General features: G+C 46.0%; 2 protein-coding genes across 6 annotated transcripts in view; one reads left to right on the plus strand and one right to left on the minus strand.

Annotated features, from left to right (window-relative positions):
* Positions 1-19,964, minus strand: part of dnah3 (dynein axonemal heavy chain 3) — a 34,410-nt gene extending 14,446 nt beyond the window's left edge. Inside the window, exons 1-39 of one of the 2 annotated variants that reach the window (XM_018735018.2) lie at positions 19,819-19,964; positions 19,378-19,476; positions 18,976-19,186; positions 18,067-18,112; positions 17,677-17,842; positions 17,374-17,566; positions 16,693-16,888; positions 15,251-15,376; positions 14,315-14,510; positions 13,813-13,992; positions 13,559-13,695; positions 13,222-13,327; positions 12,775-12,953; positions 11,087-11,271; positions 10,700-10,823; positions 10,469-10,622; positions 9,757-9,901; positions 9,316-9,527; positions 9,038-9,129; positions 7,819-7,933; positions 7,317-7,433; positions 6,691-6,870; positions 6,417-6,553; positions 6,090-6,291; positions 5,861-5,953; positions 5,606-5,716; positions 5,324-5,438; positions 5,033-5,231; positions 3,951-4,059; positions 3,284-3,397; positions 2,704-2,880; positions 2,495-2,586; positions 2,121-2,340; positions 1,885-2,019; positions 1,654-1,765; positions 1,247-1,488; positions 892-992; positions 699-804; positions 419-548 (exon numbers count right to left, since the gene is read on the minus strand). In XM_018735018.2, the coding sequence (XP_018590534.2) occupies positions 419-548; positions 699-804; positions 892-992; positions 1,247-1,488; positions 1,654-1,765; positions 1,885-2,019; positions 2,121-2,340; positions 2,495-2,586; positions 2,704-2,880; positions 3,284-3,397; positions 3,951-4,059; positions 5,033-5,231; positions 5,324-5,438; positions 5,606-5,716; positions 5,861-5,953; positions 6,090-6,291; positions 6,417-6,553; positions 6,691-6,870; positions 7,317-7,433; positions 7,819-7,933; positions 9,038-9,129; positions 9,316-9,527; positions 9,757-9,901; positions 10,469-10,622; positions 10,700-10,823; positions 11,087-11,271; positions 12,775-12,953; positions 13,222-13,327; positions 13,559-13,695; positions 13,813-13,992; positions 14,315-14,510; positions 15,251-15,376; positions 16,693-16,888; positions 17,374-17,566; positions 17,677-17,842; positions 18,067-18,112; positions 18,976-19,186; positions 19,378-19,476 (5,554 nt within the window). In that variant the 5' untranslated portion in view covers positions 19,819-19,964. Of the gene's footprint in view, positions 1-418; positions 549-698; positions 805-891; positions 993-1,246; positions 1,489-1,653; positions 1,766-1,884; positions 2,020-2,120; positions 2,341-2,494; positions 2,587-2,703; positions 2,881-3,283; positions 3,398-3,950; positions 4,060-5,032; positions 5,232-5,323; positions 5,439-5,605; positions 5,717-5,860; positions 5,954-6,089; positions 6,292-6,416; positions 6,554-6,690; positions 6,871-7,316; positions 7,434-7,818; positions 7,934-9,037; positions 9,130-9,315; positions 9,528-9,756; positions 9,902-10,468; positions 10,623-10,699; positions 10,824-11,086; positions 11,272-12,774; positions 12,954-13,221; positions 13,328-13,558; positions 13,696-13,812; positions 13,993-14,314; positions 14,511-15,250; positions 15,377-16,692; positions 16,889-17,373; positions 17,567-17,676; positions 17,843-18,066; positions 18,113-18,975; positions 19,187-19,377; positions 19,503-19,818 lie in introns of both variants that reach the window. The other variant, XM_018735019.2, reaches the window with a different exon arrangement.
* A 1,665-nt stretch (positions 19,965-21,629) lies between these two features.
* LOC108923924 (myosin phosphatase Rho interacting protein) overlaps positions 21,630-23,349 on the plus strand; it is a 99,456-nt gene continuing 97,736 nt past the window's right edge. For 3 of the 4 annotated variants that reach the window (XM_018734971.2, XM_018734970.2, XM_018734972.2), the window contains exon 1: positions 21,630-22,825. In XM_018734971.2, the coding sequence (XP_018590487.2) occupies positions 22,706-22,825 (120 nt within the window). In that variant the 5' untranslated portion in view covers positions 21,630-22,705. The remainder of the gene's footprint in view (positions 22,826-23,349) is intronic. The other variant, XM_029247058.1, reaches the window with a different exon arrangement.

The raw sequence follows: 23,349 nt of genomic DNA on the forward strand, positions 1-23,349 counted from the left end.
ATTTGCGTTTTACATTTATTCCTTAGCTGATGCTTTCCTCCAAAGTAACTTACAGTGTTAAGCAACCTACAAATATTTACTCGTTCATAGAGCGGGGTAACTTTACGATAACAATTTAAGGTAAGTAAACTGATCAAGGAGTGCTACAGCAACAGGTGAGATTCAAACCAAAAACCTTCAGACCCAAAGGCAGCAGCTCTAACCACTACGCTATCGTCTTAAAACGATTCAGTGATGTTTCAGAATAAGCGGGTATCACGTTTGGGGGTCGAGAACACGTTCAAACTTCTACCATTGAAGCTAATGGTAATTACGCCTTTGACTTATGAGAATTTATCCATGGACGGTTTTTCAGAAATGTTACCTTCATAATGGGTGAACGCTATATTTTATGTAAAACAGTTCCTAAACAACCCACCCAAGAGACAGGTGTAGAGTCTCATCAGGCTGTAGGTTAAGTGGATGGGAGAGGTCTGCACAAGGAAGCGGCATTCCTGATAAAGGAAGTCCAAACATGGCTGGACTAACCAGCCGAACAAGTCCTCAACCTGCAGAGAGCGGAATCACAATTTGTCACACTAACACACCGCCAGTGCTGTGATGGGAATGTGATCAGGTGTTCTCTTCAAATGCAAAACACTGAAAGTCTGCTTGGAAATACTAGGCTTTGCTTGAAACCAAGAAGATCACAACTTCACCAGGTCCTTATGCTCCTCGCTGATACTGTTTGGGAGGGTGTCCATATAGGAGTCCTTCAAAGGAGTCCAGCCCAACTGATGTGGCTCCATGTAGATCATGCCGCATCTAGAGTATAAAAGGTGTATGAAGCTTTATGTCAGTGTGGCCTTGTCCTTAGTGGAATCAGCTTCCAGACTCCTTGAGGAACCTCACCTGCTGACAGTGGCTGGAGAAGCCTGCTCTAGGTCTGCTGGCTCGAAAATCAGGCTCATCTTGGGGCTCATTTGGATGATCTCACCACTCATCAGACACAGCTTGGAGGACACAAAAACTGTGAGTGACACATCATCCCACAATATTGTCTTTAGGTCATTTTAGGCCTTCGTTTTATAGATAAATTTTCATCGCCAGCTTTTTTCAATGAATTTCATTGTAAAAAACTCATCCAGTCTGTTTTTTTTTTTTGTTTAATTTATTGCAGTAACTCAACAACAAAGAAACATGCATTCACTATTCTGACAGCAAATACACTTGGTTAGAAAATCGAAAATAATCGTTGCCGTTGTACCTTTTTGTTGTCGTCCAACACCGTGTTCATATTTTCGATCCAGACAGCATCAATGGGCCCATCAAAGATTATCCACTGCCGATCATCGGATGTGGACACAGCTTGGTCTCTAAAGGAGGTGGCCAACACCCCATCTGACCACTCGTGGCTGACAGGGTCGAACGAGCCATACAACTGACCCATGGTAATGGCCTTAGGGTTGATGATGCGGTAGTCAACCGCAAACTCTTCCATCAAGTTGGCTTGTGGCAAGACACCAGAGGCATAAGCAGAAAGTTAAAGGGCCTGCTCTCAATAGTCTAGGAAAGTGTAACAATTAGCAAGGACTAGTAGCTCACACTCATTTTACCACATGTGGGTAACTCTATATATTACAGAATTATTCAATTGAAAGTGAAAAGAGAAACCTGCGTAGAGATCGCTGAGTGCTCCAGCAAGGACTCTGTAGGCACTGGTCTTCCCTCCAAGAGGGTCCCCCACAATCATGAACCCGTGACGTACCAGCATCATTTCATATACCTGAGCAGACCATCGTGGATATTATTCAACAGTCTTGCTACTCCAAAACAACTTGGTTTTTGAAAATCCACCAATTAAAATCTTCTCTTTAGATAAAGGTATTTATGGCATTCATCTACCTGGATAATTTTCCCAATGAACCAGGGGACAGGTTGGAGCTTCAGCTTGGCGATGTTTTCATCGAGGGCTTTTAGCAAAAGATCATAGTCTGGTTTGGGAAGAACGACCCCTGGGAAGAGGTCCGATATGATTCCCTGCAGTCGAATAGGCACAGGCATCATATATATTACGTAATAAAAGTTTACTGACATGAGGTAATGTAGGTCTGACAGACGGTATGGAAAAGGTGCACGACCTGGAAGAGAGGCACATCCTGAGCCAGAAACTTGGCCATGTTGACATCCATCAAGGCACGTAGCAGCAGCACACTCTCATTCTCTTCCGGGTATTTCAGCTTCAAGTTGCCTGCTGCTGTGAGAACTGATTTCACTGCACGCATCCCGTAGTCATAGTGATGCTGGGAGGACAGCTGCTCTGAGCATAACCGGTAGGTGGCTACGATTTTCTGGGCCAGGCTACGAGAAGCGGAAGAAAAAGAGAAGTCATCAGAAGTAGTCCTAGATACAGCTAGAACTATCTCCATAATATCAACCACATGGAAAAAAAAATCAAAGAATCCTGATTGAAATTTGAAATGTAAAATCACAAATAGAAAAAGAATAAAGTTACCTGCGGGATTCAATAAAGCCCATTGAATATAACGAGATCTCTCCGATGAGACCATAATCCGGCACCATCATAGCCACTGTGCGGAAAAGGGCCTGTCGACAGAGCAATTCCCGAGTGTCGTACATACTGTAGCTACATGTTTGTTATTGTTACTAATAATAATAGTAAAGTTACTATAATGTGTTGATATTTCACAGAATTTTAGTTACCTTAAGGTTGTCGGGTAGCTCAGCTCGACCAGCGTAGCCAGGATTCATAGTGATGAAGACCGAACAGGTGGGATTGAGCGACAGTTCCGTCCCCTCAAACATGAAGGTTGTGAGGTTGCGGACGATGGCCTGCTGAATGCTGAGGATCTGCTGAGCTACCACGGACAACACCTCCACCTGGCACGCGCAGTTGAAGAGAACGTGAGACTCTAGTTTTGGAATGTGGGCGGACGGGGCACCACCGTTGCTTCACGGTGGGGTTTCGTCCCCCATCAGTCTTTGTGGAGTTTGCATGTTCTCCCCGTGTCGACGTGCGTTTCCTCCAGGAGCTTTGGAGGTCCAGTCCAAAGAAGTGTGTTTCAAATGAATTGGAGACTTGAACGTGAGAGAGTGCTGCTCTGGTGTACAGATGAGTAACTGACCCTAAGTAGTGTACAGTACTGTAGCGCATCCATCACTGTAAGTCACCTTAGGCGTAAAGGTGTCAGCTAAATACTACATAGTGCTCAGTGGAGCTGCTTTGGAGAAAGGCGTTTGCTATATGAATGAAGTGTTTCAGTGTTTCAGATTTGCATCTCACCTCGATGCGGTTGAACTCATCAAAGCACGCCCAGGCCCCAGACTGCGCCAAGCCCTTGAAGAACTTGCTCATGGCCTTATAATCCAGACCGTCGGAGCAGTTAAACACAACGCACTGAGGAAGTAAAAAGAAACCGCCCGGAATGAGAAGTGAGGACGGACACACCGAGATCTGAAATTGACACCGTCAACCTCTATTAAAACCAACAAACTGCACACGAATAATAACAATACATCACACACACACACGCACACACACCGGCTAAAACCGCTTGCCCCATGCGGGGAGCCGGAGCCTAACCCAGAAACACAGGGCGTAAAGCTGGAGGGGGAGGGGACACACCCAGGACGGGACGCCAGTCCATCACAAGGCACCCCAAGCGGGACTCAAAACCCAGACCCACTGGAGAGCAGGACCCGGTCCAACCCACTGCGCCACCGTGCCCCCATGCCAATAACAATAATTAGAAGAATAAAATATCACCATATTCATGGCTACATCAACCGCCTGAGGATCTGTATAATAATTACAGAGAATATGCAAATCACTACCATAGATCTACTATGCGTCTCACACCCTTTCTTGAGTGCTCTTGCGATACATTTCATTTTCACACGAGGACCCTGTACTGAGAGTCCAGCCCTCATCGCAGGGGGCTGAGGGATACCTGCTTGGCGAGGGCTTTGGCCAGATCCTTGGTGGTCTCCGTCTTTCCAGTCCCAGCAGGCCCCTCCGGAGCCCCACCCAGGTTTAGTTTCAGGGCCCCCATCAGTGTCCTGTAGGCGCACATTCCAAGCAGAGTTAAAGAGTTCCACGCACACGTAGCAACAAGCTCACACAGTTACTAATATACACATTTTGCTCTTTTTCAACAATAATTTTCCATTTAATTTTTAAAGGGACCCTTTTCTGCAGTTTGCTTAGATGAAACCCAGAACATTACCGTATATAAAGGAAAGAATCTAATTACATTTACATTAAAATGACATTTATTCATTTAGCACATTTGTATTTAATTTAAAATGTAACATTAATGAGGGGGGTGCGGTGGTGCAGTGGGTTGGACCATGGTCCTGCTCTCCGGTGGGTCTGGGGTTCGAGTCCTGCTTGGGGTGCCTTGCGATGGACTGGCGTCCCGTCCTGGGTGTGTCCCCTCCCCCTCTGGCCTTACGCCCTGTGTTACCGGGTTAGGCTCCGGTTCCCTGCGACCCTGTATGGGACAAGCGGTTCCGAAGATGTGTGTGTGTGTGTGTGTGTGTGTGTGTGTGTGTGTGTGTGTGTGTGTATAATATTAATTTCCAAAGCAATATATAATCAACAGTATTTCACTGACACCTTTATCCAAGGTGACCTGCAGTGTTAGACCACAATAAACTCCAATAATCATTTTCCCATCTATAGAGCAGAGCAATGTAACACACACACACACACACACACACACACACACACACACTATGAGCAATACAGTCACCCATTCACCTGAAACACATCTTTGGACTGTGGGATGAAACACACGTAGACATGGAGGGAAGATGCAAACTCCACACAGACTGAGCTGGGTTCGACCCCATATCTGAGTGCCCATCCCAGGTTTTGCAAGTCACCACGGCTACCTGTCGCAACTCCGTGTCACCCAGTCGTAAAAAAATAGTAATGCATATTTACGACTGTGATTTTAGACTTGTAAATTCTTCCTGACTAAATGTAGGGAATAATGAGGACGTTTTCACGGGGGTTTTGGGAACGTACCTGTAGCAGCGATCAGTGAGAGGAGTGATGACGAGGCGAGGGGAGTTGCCCAGGTACTCGTAGCCATATTTTACAGTGGTGGTGATCATGCGCACCAGAATATCCCCGTCCTCCCAGTAATAGCGCAACTGGGACATCCACTGGAAGTCATTTAGGGAGGAGATGCCGTCGTGGGCCAGTTTGGCGACCACATCACGCGCTGAGAGGAGCACACAACAGGAAGCGCATCATGGGTGTGATGGGTTGGTGAGCTCGGTTGAGAACAGGCGCAGGAGTGCTTTCGGAACGTACCGTGAACGTCAATGACAGTCAGGGCCCCCAGGGTCATACGCGCTCCTCCCGGCAGCTTCCCTCGCACCAGCTCCACTATATCAGCTATCTGATCATTGCTCTGCTGAAGGTAGGCCTTTGCAGTGAGCAAAAAGTTAAAGAACATGCCAGAAGACCATGGTGAGCTCAGGGTTTGGAACGATTTGGAGAAGAGTTACGTGAGAACAGAGAGATGAGAACGCCGTTGTGCACTTGTACTGGAAACACTTGCGTGGGTGTACAGGAGCGGCAGAAAGCACTCACAGGGAGGCTGTTATTCTCAATCGCTTCTGACACTTCGCTCGTCCAAAAGACGGAAGACGCACAGATGACCACCTGTCCCGGCCACCGCAGCACCCACTTTTTCCTTGGAACCTTTCGGACAATTGCAATACAAGTTCTCTGAATGTGGCATGCAAACGTTGCAGGTAACACGAAACAGGGAGGCCTGAAGCCGCTACCCCTGAGAGTCAGCTTCCCGTTTCCATAGCAACTCCCAGACCAAGAAAGCGGTGGCACCTGTACATATTCTTTGACTCCCTCATAGATGACGGCTCTCACGCTGCTCAGCATCATCTTCTCCACCTGCTCAAGCCACTTCTCCACCATTCCCTGTGTTGACAGGTGCAAGAGGAGCTTTTGTGTGGACATGATGTCTCAACATGGTCAACATAAATATCAAAGACATACTATATGCAACCATTTGTCACATTTTCCCATTAGCTAAAGACACAAACTGTTCGGGCACCTTGGCCTCGGCTGGGTAGATTTTTTGGATGAAGGGTACAGTCTCCTTTTCGGAACTGATCATGCCGGTGATCTCCATGTCTACGGTGAACTCCAGCTTAGCGATGCCTTCAAAGCATTTCTTCAAGTGAGGCTGTACTCTCTGTGGATCTTTGGTCTCCGACAGGATTTCCAGAAGCTCGTCGTTTGATAGGAAAAAGAACCTACACGTCCAAAGAGAAAGAACAAGAGGACGTTACTACATCCTACTCAACCAGGTCAACGATGTTGACAGCACTGTGAGTCTTCAGAACCAGCTTGGCCCATTTGGAACTGCTGCTCCGAGTACCTGGGGAAGAAGAGTCTTTTCTGCTCAAGGTAGGTGTTCAGCCCTTTCTGAATTTCCTCCAGATAAACGTTGGACACCCTCAGCCTCTCCAGCATGTTCGGCTGAGACGTGGCCACCAGTATTCTGGTGTCTTTCACCTAGTGACACAAACAGGCTGAAAAAAATTCTTATATGCAACAGAAGACAATTTGTTGCCAGTATTAAATATGGAGAAGGTTCCTCACAAAGGGGACATTGCTGTGGATGTCAGATATGAGTCGTCTGCCACTCTCACCGATCCAGCGATGATGTCCTTCCAGTAGCCGTCGACTATACCAAACTTGCGACCCTCCTCTGGCATTTGGGCGATGATGTCTTCTGAGCTGAAGATGGGCTCCAGGTAGAGCCACGTGGCCTGGCACTTCAGCATGGCATCAAGAATATCCTGGATCAGCACTAACTTGTCTTCCCATTCCTGAGGGAACAATAACGTGTGTTCAAGTTAGAGAAAACTTAACCTAGAACATGTAATGAGAGACTACAATGGCTCACATCCTGTCCATGAGGTGATCACCATGAGCTCCTTTAGCCAGCAGATTATTCAACAATGTATGAAGAGACATTTTTGGTGGTCATTCCTACCAACAGCCATCCACCTCCATAATTCCACTCAAGGCTCTGTTAGCTTCTCAATGTGAAAAAGCAGGGAAGCATCTTACGACTTCTTCAGTTGTTCAGTTGTCTAGTGTACCCGTAATTTGTTGTTGATAATTTTTGTTACTCATTATGATTTGTTACTTATTTTGTTTGAATATAACTGTACACCCGAGTTTCCCTGCAGCACTCAAAAAAGCACCATCTTTTTCTATCCTACCCTACCCTACCCTACCCTACCCCATCCTATTAGTTGAGTGACCCTACCTTACATTCAGCCTCAACTGGTTTGATGAATGGTGACCCACGCATGGTCTGAGTCTTGATGATGTGATCGTCGAGGAGCACTTGGATGTCATCCACGGCACCCACAATGCTGGTACCCTACAGCGGCGTTGCACAAATCACATTAGGGAAACTGTATGGTTAAGGAATTCCTAAGGTATGGTGCTCTTTGGCCAATCTAGAAAAAAATGTGCTGATCCATTGCATACCCACCATAAACATTTTGAAATATGTCAAAAAATGTCTTTATAAATATTAATCTGCACATGATGCTGTCTTCTAGTTCCTCAGTATGTCAGTAATTAACTTTTGTTCGGGCAAAATCACATGAAGTACGCATAAGAAATACTGGATGATAGTACAGTAACTGTAATGACTGATAGTCAAACTCTCAGGATCATAGGAATGTTATCTGTCCTCTATGCTATCCTGTACTATAAAGAGAGGGATGAACATGTGGATCTGTGCTGAAGAGGATGTTCACCGAATCTTTGTACTGGGTGAATACAAATCGCAGGTCAGCCCATTCTGACTTCATCTTTTCCATGGCTTTCTCCAGGGAATACTCCTTACTGGCTGCTCCTTCTATGTCCTTCAGCCTGGAACGAAACTAAAGACTTTAGCTGTGATAACACCATGTCTTCATGTGTCCAACATGTGTATCGGTCTCATAAAGCGTTTTCATGCGCACGTGATCCTCGACTCACAAAACACGCGACTTACAATGAATCGTGTCGACAAACAGCTGTCCCATTAATCTTATTGTATTGCTTGAGTCGTGACGTTTGGTGAAAACGCCTAACAATGATCGCGCTGTCTGCCGTACGGTAACACTGACCGGCCACGCTGCAGCAATATTTCTAATGCCTCTATTCAAGTTACTGCATGAAAGAAGTAGAGAAAACACATTTAGAAATGGAAGTGAAACTAATAGGTAGGGGGTGCAGTGGCGCAGTGGGTTTGACTGGGTTCTACTCTCTGGTAGGTCTGGGGTTCGAGTCCCGCTTGGGGTGCTTTGCGAGGGCCTGGCGTCCCGTCCTGGGTGTGTCCCCTCCCCCTCCAGCCTTGCACCCTGTGTTGCCGGGTTAGGCTCCGGTTTGGCGCGACCCCCTCATGGGACAAGTGGTTTCAGAAAATATGTGTATGTGAAAATAATAGTACAGCATGAAAAAATAAACGTATACTGTTTATATTATTATTATTCCATGGTGGTATTATTTGATCATGAATAATGTGTGAAATTAGTGAAAAAATAAAGCCGTCATTCAACATAGCATTCATAAGTGAAAATTTTTTATATATCCTCATGGCTTGTATAATACAACATAAAGGGATTTGTGAGTTATGATGAAATCAACTTTTGACGAGGCTATCGGAACAGAACCCCGTCGCAAGTTGAGGACGTCCTGTACAGGTATCAAAGGGAACGTGCATTATGAAAGTGCTGATGTGTGACTTACTATACTGGGTATCACGGTAGCCTGCATTTGTGCTGCCCAAAAAAATATTTATGGAATGTTTTTATATGAAAAAGCAATTCCAAAATGAAGTGATGTTACTTTGAACGAATAATAAGTAGTAAGTTCACAAATATTGTAAATCGTATAATGGAAAAACAAATCAAGCATTTGCATTACTAGCAGTCACTTGGCTTAAAAATGATGACTCTGGTCCATATTTGTTCCTAAATATGGTGGACTTACATGGTGCTGTAAGCAGACAGACCCAGTTCCAGCATGCTGGAAAGCGACGCGTCTTTGTCAGGTTTAACCTCGAAGCCCACGATGCTGCTAATCTGAGAAGATAAATCACTGTCGGTTACTCTGGTAAATGCTCGTAGCCCAAGGACAAACGAGACTGAGTGCCTGAAGCTGGAAAGAAAGCTGGCTTGGGTGGACAACAGCTCTAATAATAATTTCCGTCAACGAGTACAGTGAGTGCAGTGATTCACAGGCGGCTGGTTGATCTCGGCTGGACTGACCTTCTCCCAGTGTCGGCTCTTGATGCCGGGGTTGCAGATGGTGCTGAGCACAGGGAGGTGCTGTTTGAACTTTTCCATCTTGATCTTAAAGGCGTCCGCCACTCGCCGGGGTCCCGGCAAGTCCGAGAGGGTCTTGGTTAACTTGTACATGGTGCGCCACATGTTCTCCAGGTCTTCTGAGATCTTCTCAGCGTTCAGGTTTACGAACGGGTCTGTCAGGAGGTTCAAAGCCAGATGTTACAGGGACATTTCTTAAGTAAGCTGCAAATTAAAGGTGAACACCAAAGGGATGTAGCTGATCTTGAATTCCCAAGAGCGATGCCAGACAGTTTTGTCATTTTGTGTAAGGAAGGACAGCAGAATGACAAGATACATCATTACAGACTGGTAGGGTGGAGTAACGCTCCAGCAGCCAAAGATCCATCTTGATGACATTCTTACCATTCATCCATATCTCTGACACGTTCTGGAAGTTGAGGGCGGTTGTCCACAGCTGGTCGTAGGGTTGCTTGTTGGCCAAGAGGGTCTGCAGAACGGGAAACTTGCTCTGCTCCTTTCCTAAGAGGCTCTCCTCCTTGTTGATGTCCTACATTAATGGCAGCAAACAGCACTTTTCACATCACTGCACCACTACAGCATTCACATTAACATCTATCATTCTATCGAGCACTTTTATGAAAAAGGATGTACAATGATCACTAAATCTTATTTAGCCGCCAACTTTATCCAAAGTGATTGCCAGCGCTAGATACACTGCACTAAACTCCCAACAGTCATTCACACATCTATACAGCATAGCAATGCAACACAAACACACACACACACGGGACAGCAGTACAACCCACTTCACCACGCTGCCGCCCACAGTAAACAGAGTCATCGTAAAAGTACATCGGAATCTTCCAAAGATCTCTTGATCTCCCTAATATTCCTCGTAACCTCACACATCTATACGACTCTCTAAAGCCAGTTAAATTTAAAACAAGAAAAAATGAATTACAGTTACAATAATCAATGTAATAAAATCTTGCAATAAATAATTAAAGAAGCCGAAAGGCCCCCTTATAGATAGATAGATAGATAGATAGATAGATAGATACTATTGAAGAGCCCAGGCCAGCCAATCCGCAGGTATAATGGTTCCATAACTGACCTCGAGCTCCATCAATGCGGCTTCAATTCCAGTTGTCAGTTTGCTCAGCTTCTCAACATTGTTCTTCATCTCTGCAAGAGTCATGACTTCCTTCTTCTTGAAGGACTCTACCTCTTTATTGAAGAACTCCAGCTTCTGGTCAAACTCGACAATCCTGGCAGGGGAGAGGGTCAGTTAAAGAGAGTCCAGAGCATCTCCACGGCACATAGAGTCGGTGGAGCAGGTGGATACCTCGCGGTGAGGCTTCCCTCGGCGTGCTCCTTGCATGCGGCCAGACGGATCTCGTTGAGCTCACACACCGACATGATTTGCTCCGGCCAGTGGAACACACTGCTGTTCAGCTTCATGTCTTCATCTGGATGTAGGGGGATGCAGAAGGAAGCTGACACTATCACACAAACTTAAGCCATGAACTAAGAGGAATACATGAAATTGTGTATGAATGAATGAAATCATACATTACATATGAAATTCATACCTTTGGATATAAAATATAAAGGCAAATATATATCACGTACTGTATATTTTATTTATATATGTGATTTTTTTTTCAAATATGTTTCGTGAAGTTTCTGTTAACCCCTGGAAGATCAAGGTACCGGTGGCAGTCATACGCACTCGGCAAGGCAGCGAAGTCCAGCAGGAAAATAAGGCGTTTAGCAGCTTCATTGACCTCATCCTTCAGAGTGTGGAAGGTCACTTTGCAGGTGTTCATCAGGTACTTTCTGAGGCCCACCAGTTCCTCTGTGTCCTGTGGAATGGTGCTCACCCTCTCTGCAATTTCCTCATAGCGCCGACACACACTGCGGTATATCAAGAATAGTACTATTGGCAGGGGTAGCGATACGGTAACGTTTACCTAGCAGGCAAACCGGGGGAAAGATGCATGGATATTTTATATGTAATGTGCTATCACGATAGCTATTTATATTTTATCCTTAAATTTTTCTTTCTGGTGTCATGTCAGATTTTACTGATATCGATATATAGGAACAATTTCCATATAATCTGACATTGTAGTTCTCTGATTTAATGTCTTAAATTTGAGCAAAACAACAAATCACCGTTTAGCAAAATTTTAACTCTGTTGACTTGTTTTGTGCTTCATTCTATTCTAAAAATACAGAATATCATTGATAATTGAACAGTATTATATAATAGTATTGAATAGTTTTCATAAACTACTGCTCTTGCAGGCATTCGGCACGAGCCAGAATTTCACAGCACTCCTGCCTAATATCAATATTTTGTTATTTCACTAATTGTTAAAATCAAAAACTCAGAAGCACCTGAACAACTGCCTGCTATGCATGTTTTTCACTCTCGATGTAACGTCTTACTCGCGAACTTTCTCACAGTATCTCGCTGTGCTCCTAACTCTCCTCCTAATAGCTCGACTTTGCTTGAGTCGCTCTTGCTTTTTTAATTTTTCTATTCTTTAATCCCGCTGAAGGTTTCTATCCCAGTCTGAGGCTGATCCACTACCAGCTGCAGGACGTTATATCATCCTAAACCGATATCTGGTTATCTTATGACTTCATAAGCACTTTAAATAAACCTAATGTTGTACGTCGTCGTGGACAAAGGCTTGTTTCGGCTAGCTAATAAATAAATAAATACTAATAATAAAGAATGCGTAACTACCTTATTCGAACCTGAGCTCTAACATTACACCCCTGTACTGTTTCAGAATTTGGGACAACAGTTTACCATATGGTGACAACATGGTTTGCGAGCGAATGGTATTGCTGCTTGGCCAACATTATTTTTTTTACGCTTTTATCTTCTTTAGTCACACAGCAGACTGAATCTGCGGGGCCAAAATCAATAAGAAATAATTCAACTATAAATAAGCCCAGAATCTCCGATTACGCAACGTAGAAAAAAAACTTTTTTGTACATTTGTCAGTTTTTTGCTTTTTCCGTTCAGTTTCGTTAAAGCAAACATACTTTTGGCATTAGTTCGTACTATATGTCAGTGTTTAGAAAAATACTCCACATTCCTGAAACGAGCAAATTTTGGCAAATTTCGCCACCAGATTCCAAGCACCAAATTTTCCAGTACCTTTTAGGATCTGGTACTTTCTAGAATGTTCTGGTACTTTCTAGACTCTTCCAATGGCTGTAAAGTACCAAACTAAAGCTGACACTCTAGAGGAACTAGTGGTATTTTTGTAATCAGGAAACTTTAAATAATCATAATTGATGCAAAAATCGACATAATTACGAACTTTGAAAAATTTTGTTGCGTTGTGTTTGTTGTAAGCGGTCCGTAGAATTCACAGCCTAAATGATGTGTATGTTACCTCCTGTTGAGCTCCCTGTTGTCCTTCACCACGTACGTGAGCACCCTGTCCTTCAGCTTCTCGGTACGGGCGCACAGCTCTTCGTGAAGGCCGACGGTGTCCAGGCAAAACATGGCCAAGGGAACGGTGATGTACAGGGAGGCGAGCTCCTCCTCCAGCTGCTGCAAACTCTCAATTTTCTCGAAGAAACATTCACCATCAACTATCACGATGATTGTTTATGCAACATTGTAATAGTAAACAACACTAGATCTGATTCTCTTGAAAGGTCAAAGATAAATGTTAAGCCTTTTAAAAACACACTGTTGCAGTTCAAAAAACATTCCGTCTTAACGGAGTTGAATCCACCTCTGGGATGTATGCACATCGCTCAGGAGGAAAGTGTCTGCTGAATGAATGAATGTAAATATAAATGTAAATGTGATCCAAGAGGTGTGGGAGGGCTACCTTTGTGAAATCGGCCAAAGAATGTTTTTTCTTGAGGAATGAATTAATCTCCTGCTTTGCGCTGTCGTCGATGAGATTGCTGTACTTGTCGTAAATATTCAGATACCTGGCGATTGATAACAGACACAAATTTATCGAAATAAGAGCTTTTTTACTGCGGTTGGCTCTGCCCAGCAGTAAACATCGCATCCACTGATGAGATGTCCCTAACAATGGATGGAGGTGCCAGTGATCCCTATCAGTCATCGACCTGGAGGGATACGGTATTACTGACACTTTTGGGCTCGCGGACACCACCTGTCAACACAACTGTGCTGGACGGAGGACATCGCAGCACCTGTTGGGTCCTACTGTGTTCTTCTGGAAAATCTCCATGGCTCTGCTGATTATCTTGGTGACCAGTAGCTCGTCTGGCTTCACTGTGCGGAGCGTCAGATTGTTTCTCCGGATGTCCGGAAACAGGATACACTCCACCTGTGTATTATTGCTCATGTTATGTTTTTCATGTTATTGCATATGTTATTTTTCCATTGAAAAATCAGGCTGTTTCAGTGGCGGGGAAGGGCAAGGGGCACGGATGTGACACAGTACCCGGGGCAGGTCCACCGCACTCCTTATAATCTCCATGAAGCTCCTGTGAATGAATTCCCAGCATTCCTTCAACATGGGTTGGAAAGCAATGGAAGGTTCCTCCACCCTCAGCTTCAACACCAGTGCCTGCGGCTGCTCGAAGCGCGTTATGTCGTACTCCTCTCCGAAGTCGTTCCCATCCTGGCAAGCCGACAGCAGCAACACGGATCAGTCGCCGCGGTGACTTCGGGCTATCAGAGATACCCCATCGTTGTTTCCTGTCTCTTCCGAACAAATGCGGAACCTTCCGGAGTGCACCCACCGCATGGCCGGTCGTATTTGTGCAGCACAGGAATGGAAACAAGCTGCCTACTGCAGCCCAGATAAACACCATAAAAGGATCACAGAGTTCAGGGTAAAGAAAAGAAAGCAATGTATGCACAATAAAAGAGGTGCAACCCTGCAGGTAGGCAGTTTTAGACGGGTGGACACACAGCAATCGGACGGAGGATCCGTTCCGCACCTGGTGCATCGTGAAGAACTGCAGCAGCTCCTGGAGGGAGGCAATGACCAGGCCGCGCAGCTGCAGGGACATGAGTGTCGCCACGCATGAGAAGAACTCCTGGGCACTGACGGGGGTCACATTGCGACTGCGAGGCACCAGTGGGAGCCACAGCTCTTTGTGGGTGATGAAGAGAGAGGCACATCTGGGCAGCCATCTGCATGGAGTGCACAAGAAGACACGGGCCAAGATCGTGCTCCATCCATCCATCCATCCATCCATCCATCCATCCATCCATCCATCCATCCATCCATCCATCCATCCATCCATCCATCCATCCATCCATCCATCCATCCATCCATCCATCCATCCATCCATCCATCCATCCATCCATCCATCCATCCATCCATCCATCCGGCACAGTGAGTAGTGCTGCTGTCTCACAGCACCTGGGTGGTGCAAGAGAACGTGGGTTCGATCCCCACTCAGTCTGTGTGGAGTTTGCATGTTCTCCCTGTGTCGGCGTGGGTTTCCTCTGGATGCTCTGGTTTCCTCCCACAGTGCAAAGACATGCTGTTCAGATTCACCCATGGTGTGTGAATGATAGAGTGTGTTTCACTGATATATGCATGAGTGACCCTTTGTAAGTAGTGTATCTAGCAGTGTAGTTTCTACTAAATAAATATATATAGATCTCTCTGTTCTATTTCATTGTATTTTAAAAGCTGAAAATGTACCCCTGAACTCATCCAAATGTGTCCTGTCTATGTTACAAAGAACAATTCCGTTTTGAGTATGGTAAAAATGGTATTTTCTACTGAGCGATGCGAATGCTGCAATGTGAGAAAGAAGGGACGTCGGGCGAAAAAGCACGGCTTCTCAGCAAGTTCACGATACTTGAGCCGGAACGGAAAGAGGCGACCGTGACGAGCGACGCGGACGGCCCGACCTACTCACATGTCGAGCAAGTCGTCGCGGGTGATTTGGCACCGCCTCTGGATCAGCGCTTCAAAGTCCTCCGGGAGCAAGGGCAGGTTAGCTGCAAACAGGTCCTCCAGCCTCACAAACCTCAGCGAGGAGAAGCTACCGTGTGCAGGAAGGAGGACGGGACAGAGTAGGACGGATACTTCATAAATCGCACGTACGGCAGCCGCATACGACACGTTACAAGATTCACAGTCGTTCCCAAATAAGTCAAATTAATAACAATTAACTACCAAATAACAATTAACAGAATATCTTAAAGAGATTATTAGAAATTACGGTTACTCTATAGAGTTAAGGAAACAAGCGTAACTGTGCGACTAATATAAAGAACAGAGGCCTATTTTTCAATTTCCTTTCAATCATTAGCGCTGCAATTTAATTAAGACTTTTCAAAACAGAGTGCAGAGTCAAAACGACCTCGCGAGAGCTGAAGTAAAACACAGTTCACGAAAAAAATCGCATTTCACTCTCCGTGAAAATTTCACTGGAATGATCATTATTACATTCACATTTATTCATTTATCTGACGCTTTTCTCCAAAATGACTTACAATGTTAAGGTTACAATTATTTACCCATTTATACAGCTGGGTAATTTTACTGGAGCAATTTACGGTAAGTACCTTATTCAAGGATAATACGGCTGGAGGTGAAATTTAAACCCGTAATCGTTGGCTCCAAAGGCAGCAGCTCTAACCACTACGTTACCAGCTGCCCCATTATTAAACATCATCATCGAACACGGAATGAAAACTTTTCACCCTCTGTTCAAGAAGACACAAGTCATACGATACAGAGCACTGCTGCCCGAGTTGTGTTTGACTTGCCGAAGCGTTTGCATGTATCTCCTCTACTCGTTTCTCTGCACTGGCTTCCTATAGCTGCTCGGATCAAATTTAAGACCCTGGTTATGTCCTACAAATGCATCAAAAGAACTGCTCCTACTATTTACACGATTTGATCAACCGCTACACCCCAACCAGACCCCTTCGCTCGTCTACTTTCGCTCGCTTGGTGGTCCCGTGCAAGAAAAGGTAAAGCACGGAGGTTCTCGGTTCTGGCTCCGTTGTGGTGGAACGACATCCCCCCTCCCGCTCAGAACTGCTGAATCTCTGTCCACGTTTAAGAAGGGTCTGAAAACTCATCTCTTCCACTCACTTCACCCATGATCTCTTAAGCTCATGTAAGGTGTAAATGTTCATGCACCGTAACGTTAAGATGATGCCCAGATAAACCTTTACACAGCTACTCCTGTAAGTTAAGGTAAATGTTTATATATATATATCTCAAAAAAAATAAATGAACTCCACCTTATGTCCCTCTCCGACGTGTCCCAGGGCAGCAGTAACCCGTAGCCTCGTCAGCACTGGGAAAGGGCAGAACACCATTGAGAGACAACAACAGGACACTTACTTCTTGAACCACAGCTCCTGCAGATGCAGCATAACAGGGTTGACCGTGAAGAGGTGATGGACCATGCAGTCACGGGCCTCTCTGTAACTGCTGGACCAGGGTACCGGGCCACGGATCACCCTCGGCGGGAAAGGGCGTGGGATGCTGGAGATGAACAAGCGCCGCCTCTCCGAGGGATCTCTTAGGACGTAGTCCACTGGAGTCGGCGGGGAGGGGAGGAGAGGGGGGTTAAGCATAGAGAACAAGGACAAGGGCTCACAAAAGCATGCTTTTTTTTTCAATCGCAGCTGCAAGGACATCCAACGAAGATAAAACATGGACAATATCCTGACTCAGACCAGTAAATAACCTGTGAATCCTGCAAACGTGTACAATACTGCCTGTCTTGTTCAGTAAAATCAGCCGGTAGCGTCGTGATTTGAGCTGCTGCCTTTGGACTCAAAGGTTGCAGGTTTGAATCCCACCTCCAGCTGTAGTACCTTTGAGCAAAGTACTTACCCTAAATTGCTCCAGTAAAATTACCCAGCTGTATAAATGGGTAAATAGATTAACACTGTAAGTGGCTTTGGAGAAATGCATCACCTCACTTGTGTTTGTTACAATTCTGATCACTAATTACTAATCTATCACTAAAAAGGCATGACAGGTGTCTAAAGGTAGAAATCCTCGCAAAAAAAGTACCGATGCTTTTCCTCAGGCTAAAATCATAGTCATGAAAGACTTCCTCCAGATTGTCGGACTTGAGCTTCTGCAGCGTTCGACTTTCCGCTTCGCCGTGATCGGGAAGGAGCTTCAGGATGTTCTTTATCTGCTGCGGAGGCTGGGCTGCAAGCATGTCGCTCTGCACTCCATGGGTGATGTAGTACAGGTATCTCTGCGAGGCAGGAAAACGCAGCTTGAGACAACCGAGTCCGAGGGCTCGGGGCCTTAAAGGGCACCGCGTTCACGCCGGCGCTGCCGTTGGAGCTCTGGCCTCATTTTTACCTCCAGGTCCTTCTCCGAGGGCTCTTCTGCTCTCTTTGCCTGCTCCTCCTGCCATTCTATAATGGTGAGCTGCTCGCCTGGCGAAAGGGGTGGGCTGCTGCCGGCTACTGGGGTCTTCTCTCTGCTCTTGCACTCATCCGAGTATGAAGACCGAAGGATGGATTCCCTGAGGGACAGAGGAGAGGAAGTGGACTCTTTTCACCACTTCTTAGAGATTACTGATCACTAATCCTGCTCACAGAGGTTCTTGCCCCCATCCTAGTTTATAAGCACAGAAAAACATATTCCTGGCCTCAAGGAACAAAGCGCTGCAGGATGCTGGCTCTCCTGGAGCATCGCTGGGCTCCTCTGTTATGGACGGTTTCATATGAAACCGCATTGGCGCTTTACCTGGACTCTTCTCCCGGTTTTTGGGGTTTCTCGTAAGGTGCAGACACTGTCGCCGACAACAATCCAGCTAAGGAATGGCTTTGTACTCAGTCTCTATAATGTAAAACTTGTCATTTAAAAATGATTTAGTGCCAAAGTATAATTACAATTTTTTATCACAAACATTCCAAAGTATTGAAAAGCAACAGCCAGATGTTTTGGAAAAGACCTGTGTAGGTTCCTTACGAAATTTACAGTATATGATTTTTTTTTTCTTTATTGTTGCATAAAACTGCAATAAAGAAAAATATTCTTTATTGTTCTTTTTTCTTTATTGCTCTTTTCTTTATTGTTTTTCTTGATTTTTTTTCTTTATTGTTTAAAGATTTATTGCTTGGTTTCTCTGAAATCAATAAGGAAAGAGAAGAACACTTTGATTAATGTTCCCATTTATTTGCCGATTTTCAAACTCGTTTAAAGTAGCAGGGAAAAAACTGCCTTTGACCTCCAGCTACTGTAAAGACCTAAAGACCACTGAGCTGAGCACTTATTTCAGGCGTTTTGTATCACGTTTGCTCCGCTGCCATCGGTCTTGCCTTGAATGAATAGATAGATAGATAGATAGATATCAAAACCTATAGGCTTCTGCAGCTGGAGTCAACTGACTGGGGATTTAACTCATGAAGATGCTTCCAACAGGGGAAGCGAAACGTTGGAACCAGTGTCCTACAAAGACGCGGTCTAATCCAGAGGAGTTAAATCCCCAGTCAGATAGATAGATAGATAGATAGATAGATAGATAGATAGATAGATAGATAGATAGATAGAATAGTTAAAAAACAAGGTCTAATTGGTTTAATCACACATGTATGTACTCAACTGTCCTGAAGCGGAACAGCACATGTATGGTGCAGTCGGCAATAAGGATACGCGGCGCAGGTTTATCCCGAGGCGAACCGTCAGCAGATGCCCTCAGTCTGTGGCGCAGGTGCTGCACCCTCAGGTGTCTGGCACAGACGCTGTAGTTGTTGCCTATGGAATCGCTGGGCGTGTGGTGGTGACGCTGCTCCTTGTAGGGCGCAGCCAGGGTCCGAGATGCATTCTGAACAATGGGTGGGTGTTGGCTGTGCCGGAGAACAATCTACAAGCAGAGCGTTCACGGCTGCAGTTGCACGCGACACATTTCACGCGGTTGGATTCAAATGCAGAAAGTTCAGATCTTAGAATATCTGCCAAGTAATGTTATTATAGTCCAAAAAAAAAAAAAAAATCAGTTGACATGTAACACAAGTTCAGGACCACATCAGGAAGTTATAAGACAGCAGACTTCACCTGGTAGAGTTCAGAAGGCTCTTCAGCTGCCTTGGGTAGGGGGGGTAGCCCAGGACGTCCACCTTGTGGACCCACATTATGTACTGAATCATCCTCCATCTACAGAGAAATTATGGCCAGTGGAGCTGCAGTAATATATATCTTTAGAATGACTTTACTCATTTATTGAACAGGGAGTTCTGACTGCGTCACTTCAGGGTTAGTACTCTGCTCATGGGTTCTACAGTAGGAGAGGGGTTCAAATCATCACCCGGACTAAACGCTACAGTACCCGCTACCCCAACTCTACGATGACCATTGCAACACAGCAACACATCCCCGGCTTTTCCCCAAGCGCATGACAGGTCAGATAGACATTATTAGATATTATATAGACATTATATTACATTTGTGGGAAAAGTTCAGTAACTAGAGTGACATTTTCCAGTCACAGTGTCCTACCTGCTTCAACGCTCCATTCGCCTAATACAGAGAAATGATGATTTGAGCACCAAACCCCTGTAAAAGTTAATGTAACACTGGTCACGCGGTGAAGAAGTGAAGTAAGTAGTGGCAGCTGCTCCGGGTACAGTAGTGTATTGTACAGTCTTAGCAACACCGCGTAAAAGTCCGCGGACGTGTGCAATTAAAGAGACCGCCTCCCGGTTGTTGGCGTTTCCATGGAAACTAACGCGTCTCTCTTCATCCCGCACATCCGACTTCTGATCGGTTCCACCGGGATTGAGATCTTTTTGGCGATATTATATCTGCGACTCGTGTTACATCTGGAGTCTGTCTGTTGTTTTTTGGAGAATTAAAGTTCAAAGGATTTTGTAATGTTTTGTAATTTGCTTGCAGTTGTCAGTTTTACCGGTTTAATAGCGTTAGTGTGAGATTAAATGTCTTCTTCCTTTTAGGTGTCATTTTATTAGTGCCTTATTAGCTTTTTACTGCTTTTATTCCCTTGTCTACAGAACATACGGATTCGTAGCATTAGCACTTCTTTAGGGTTGGCAGTACATTTCCGTGTTTTCTATAAAGATACGCTGAAGTTACAGTGGATAGGCTCCGGGCCATCGGGACCCTGCTAAGGACGAGCGCAAATGGAAAGTGGGTGTGTGTTTTATTCTCGTGATGCCCAGTTATTGCCATCAGCGCTATTGGACAGCAAAGGGAGGGATCCCTGTGCGCGGGACGGTTCCGAGTGTGTAAGCGCTGTGTTACAGGTGTCACCAGGCTTTGCCACTAGAGCACGCCACATGATTTCACATTGACCCTTAGAAAAGAGTCCCCCCCCCCCCCCAACACCTATCCATTGTTACGTATAATTTATCTGCTGACACATGTATTTTAGGGACATTTATACTGTATGGCTCGATATTTCCTAGGAATCCATTTTCCATAATGATAACATTATGTAACCAGTACCTGCTGAATTTTTTATTTCCAGTTTTACCTTTGAGAGTTGCAAAACAAAAGTTTTTTGAAGAAAAAAAAAAAAACAATTACAAATATATTAAATTTAATAAGTTTGAAGGATGCTGTGTTATGAGAAGAATGTGGATCTTCGGGCTGAAGCCAAACTTTTCATAGCCAGAAGCTCCTCAATATGTAATTTTATAAAAAGAAAAAAATACATTTAAAAAGTTGGATATCTTTTATTTTTCGAACATCCATTTTGCATTATCACATATCACACGTAAAACATTTTCATACCTACTTTTATGCAACTTCAAATCATGTAAACTTAACCCAAACGTCCGTCCAAGGTCATGACTGACAGTATTTTTACCATGCTGTACACGGGCCATACGGTGGCCAACGTGCTCCTATTGTGGAAATAAAATACAGAAAGCAAAATAAAACAAAATGTGGCCCTTGGAAGGGCTGCGTGGTGAGAAACACTCAGTAAAGGCGGCATAAAAAAGCGGTAAGGACGGCGAGGACTTTTCGCTCCCAGTTGAGTTGTCGAGTCACTCATTGTGATCAGATCAGGGTCCGAGAGAAGGATCCTGCGTTTATACACCGCATGCCCGCCACGAGACGCGTACCTGTCCACCGACCGATTGTAACTGCGGGGAATATTAAAAAGCAGAGACGACATCTGCAATAAGACGGCGGACGGCGGTCTCCGGCCCCGGACCCCGCGCTGCCCCATCATTCCGACGGGCTACAGGCGCACCGAGACCCCTGGCCGGGCCGTACACCAAATATGGTGTTAAGAGGCTCCACCCCGCGCGCCGCCCTTCCCCATTGGTAGAAGCGGCACGTCCGGCGTGGCTGCAGCGCGTGCGGCTTTTTTCCATTGGACGGTCATCGCCCCGTCGCGCACCAGCATCCCTCCCCGGCGCTCCGCCGGGTCGCGCTGGAAGACTTCCGAACGCCACTTTTACTGCGAGGAGTCAACGGTACTTCGCCCAGCCGCGCTTTACTGCGGTACCACACCGTGTCGTCTGCCATTGACTGTGGGACACGGAGATGCGTCGCAGCAAGCAGCTGCTCTCCGCTACACAGTAGGAGCTACAAAACTCAACATGCTGCGCCACTCGGCTCCTGTCACCACATAGTGCGGAACTGCAGCGAGCGACGCGTGTTGTGTGGCGCGCGAGCGCGCGCTGCGCTGCGCGGATGCGCGTTTCCGACGGCGCCCGGGAGCGCGTACTTGTTGTCAGCGGGAGGAGGAGGAGAAGGAGGCGTGTTAATCTCGTGGCGTCGAGGCGCTTCTTCAGAAGCAGCTCCGGCTCGAACGCGTGCTTGTCTTCATCATTCTCTTCATTAGGACGCGGGTGAAAGTGTCACCTGCGCCGCGCTTTTTTTTTTTGGGTTGCTGTTATTGTTGGCGCCCGGAAGATAAAGACGGGGAGTAAACAAAGCAGCAGCAGCAACAGACAAACAAACAAAACGCGCAGTCGACACCAACTGTGGCGCGTCAGCGCGGGCTTTTTCGCACTGCTCCCTTCCCTTCCTAACGAGACTGCCAAAAGTTAGCAGAAGAGCAGCTAACGTTAGCCACCGCTCATGCTAGCCACGGTCTGTGTCGCTCCGAGGGGCTCGGCTAGCTGCTGATGGCAGCGCGAGCACCGCTGTGATCTCGAGGTGGTGCGTGTGTGTGGGCGGGCGCGCGCGCGCAAGAAGAGAGCGAACGAGCCCGGGAGCGTCGTCCGCCCGCTGACAGTCGTAACTGTGCGCGCGCGTGCGCGCGGGCGGAGCGCCGGCGATGTGAGCGCGGCGACGCCGCTCACCTGCCTGCCTGGGCTCCGACGAGGGCTGCCGCACCGGCGGCGGGAGCTGTTGTGTTCAAACAGAGCGGGAAGGGCTACGCGGGAAGGGCTCGCAGCCCGGCGGCGACATGTCGTCCAAGGAGAACCCGTGCCGCAAGTTCCAGGCCAACATCTTCAACAAGAGCAAGTGCCAAAACTGCTTCAAACCCCGCGAGTCGCACTCGCTCAGCGACGAGGACCTGAACCAGGTAAAAAGCGACGTATGACACACGGTCACTGACTCAGCACTAGCTAAGCTTGTCGTGTCTGTGTGTAGCTGTTTCGCACACTTTAATTAAAAAAAAAAAAAAAAACCATGATGATATGCCATGGGCTTTAGTAGACGAAAGAAAGGAAAAAAAAAACTTCCCCGAGTTAGTACTATCTGTTGGGTTTCACTTCAGTGCTGGTGGTGTCGAACTCTGCGCTGGGCACTTGGACGTTTCATGAAATTCATCATGTTTTCGAATTTCATCTCAGCCTGGCCTCGACAACACGAAATAATGGAAAAATTTGGCTAATTGATTTCTATTAAGTTAGTCGGGTGTTCTATGTTCACGATTACGTAAAAAAAAAAAAAAAATTCTGAGGCGATTCGGTGTCTCAAACAACTTCTGGCGCCGACATGCATGGACTCTGACTCTCTCTCTCTCTCTCTCTCTCTCTCTCTCTCTCTCTCTCTCTCTCTCTCTCTCTCTCTCTCTCACACACCGCTTCATTTCGCATTTATTAT

Source organism: Scleropages formosus, chromosome 20 (assembly GCF_900964775.1).
Source record: "Scleropages formosus chromosome 20, fSclFor1.1, whole genome shotgun sequence".
Lineage (NCBI taxonomy): Eukaryota > Metazoa > Chordata > Actinopteri > Osteoglossiformes > Osteoglossidae > Scleropages > Scleropages formosus.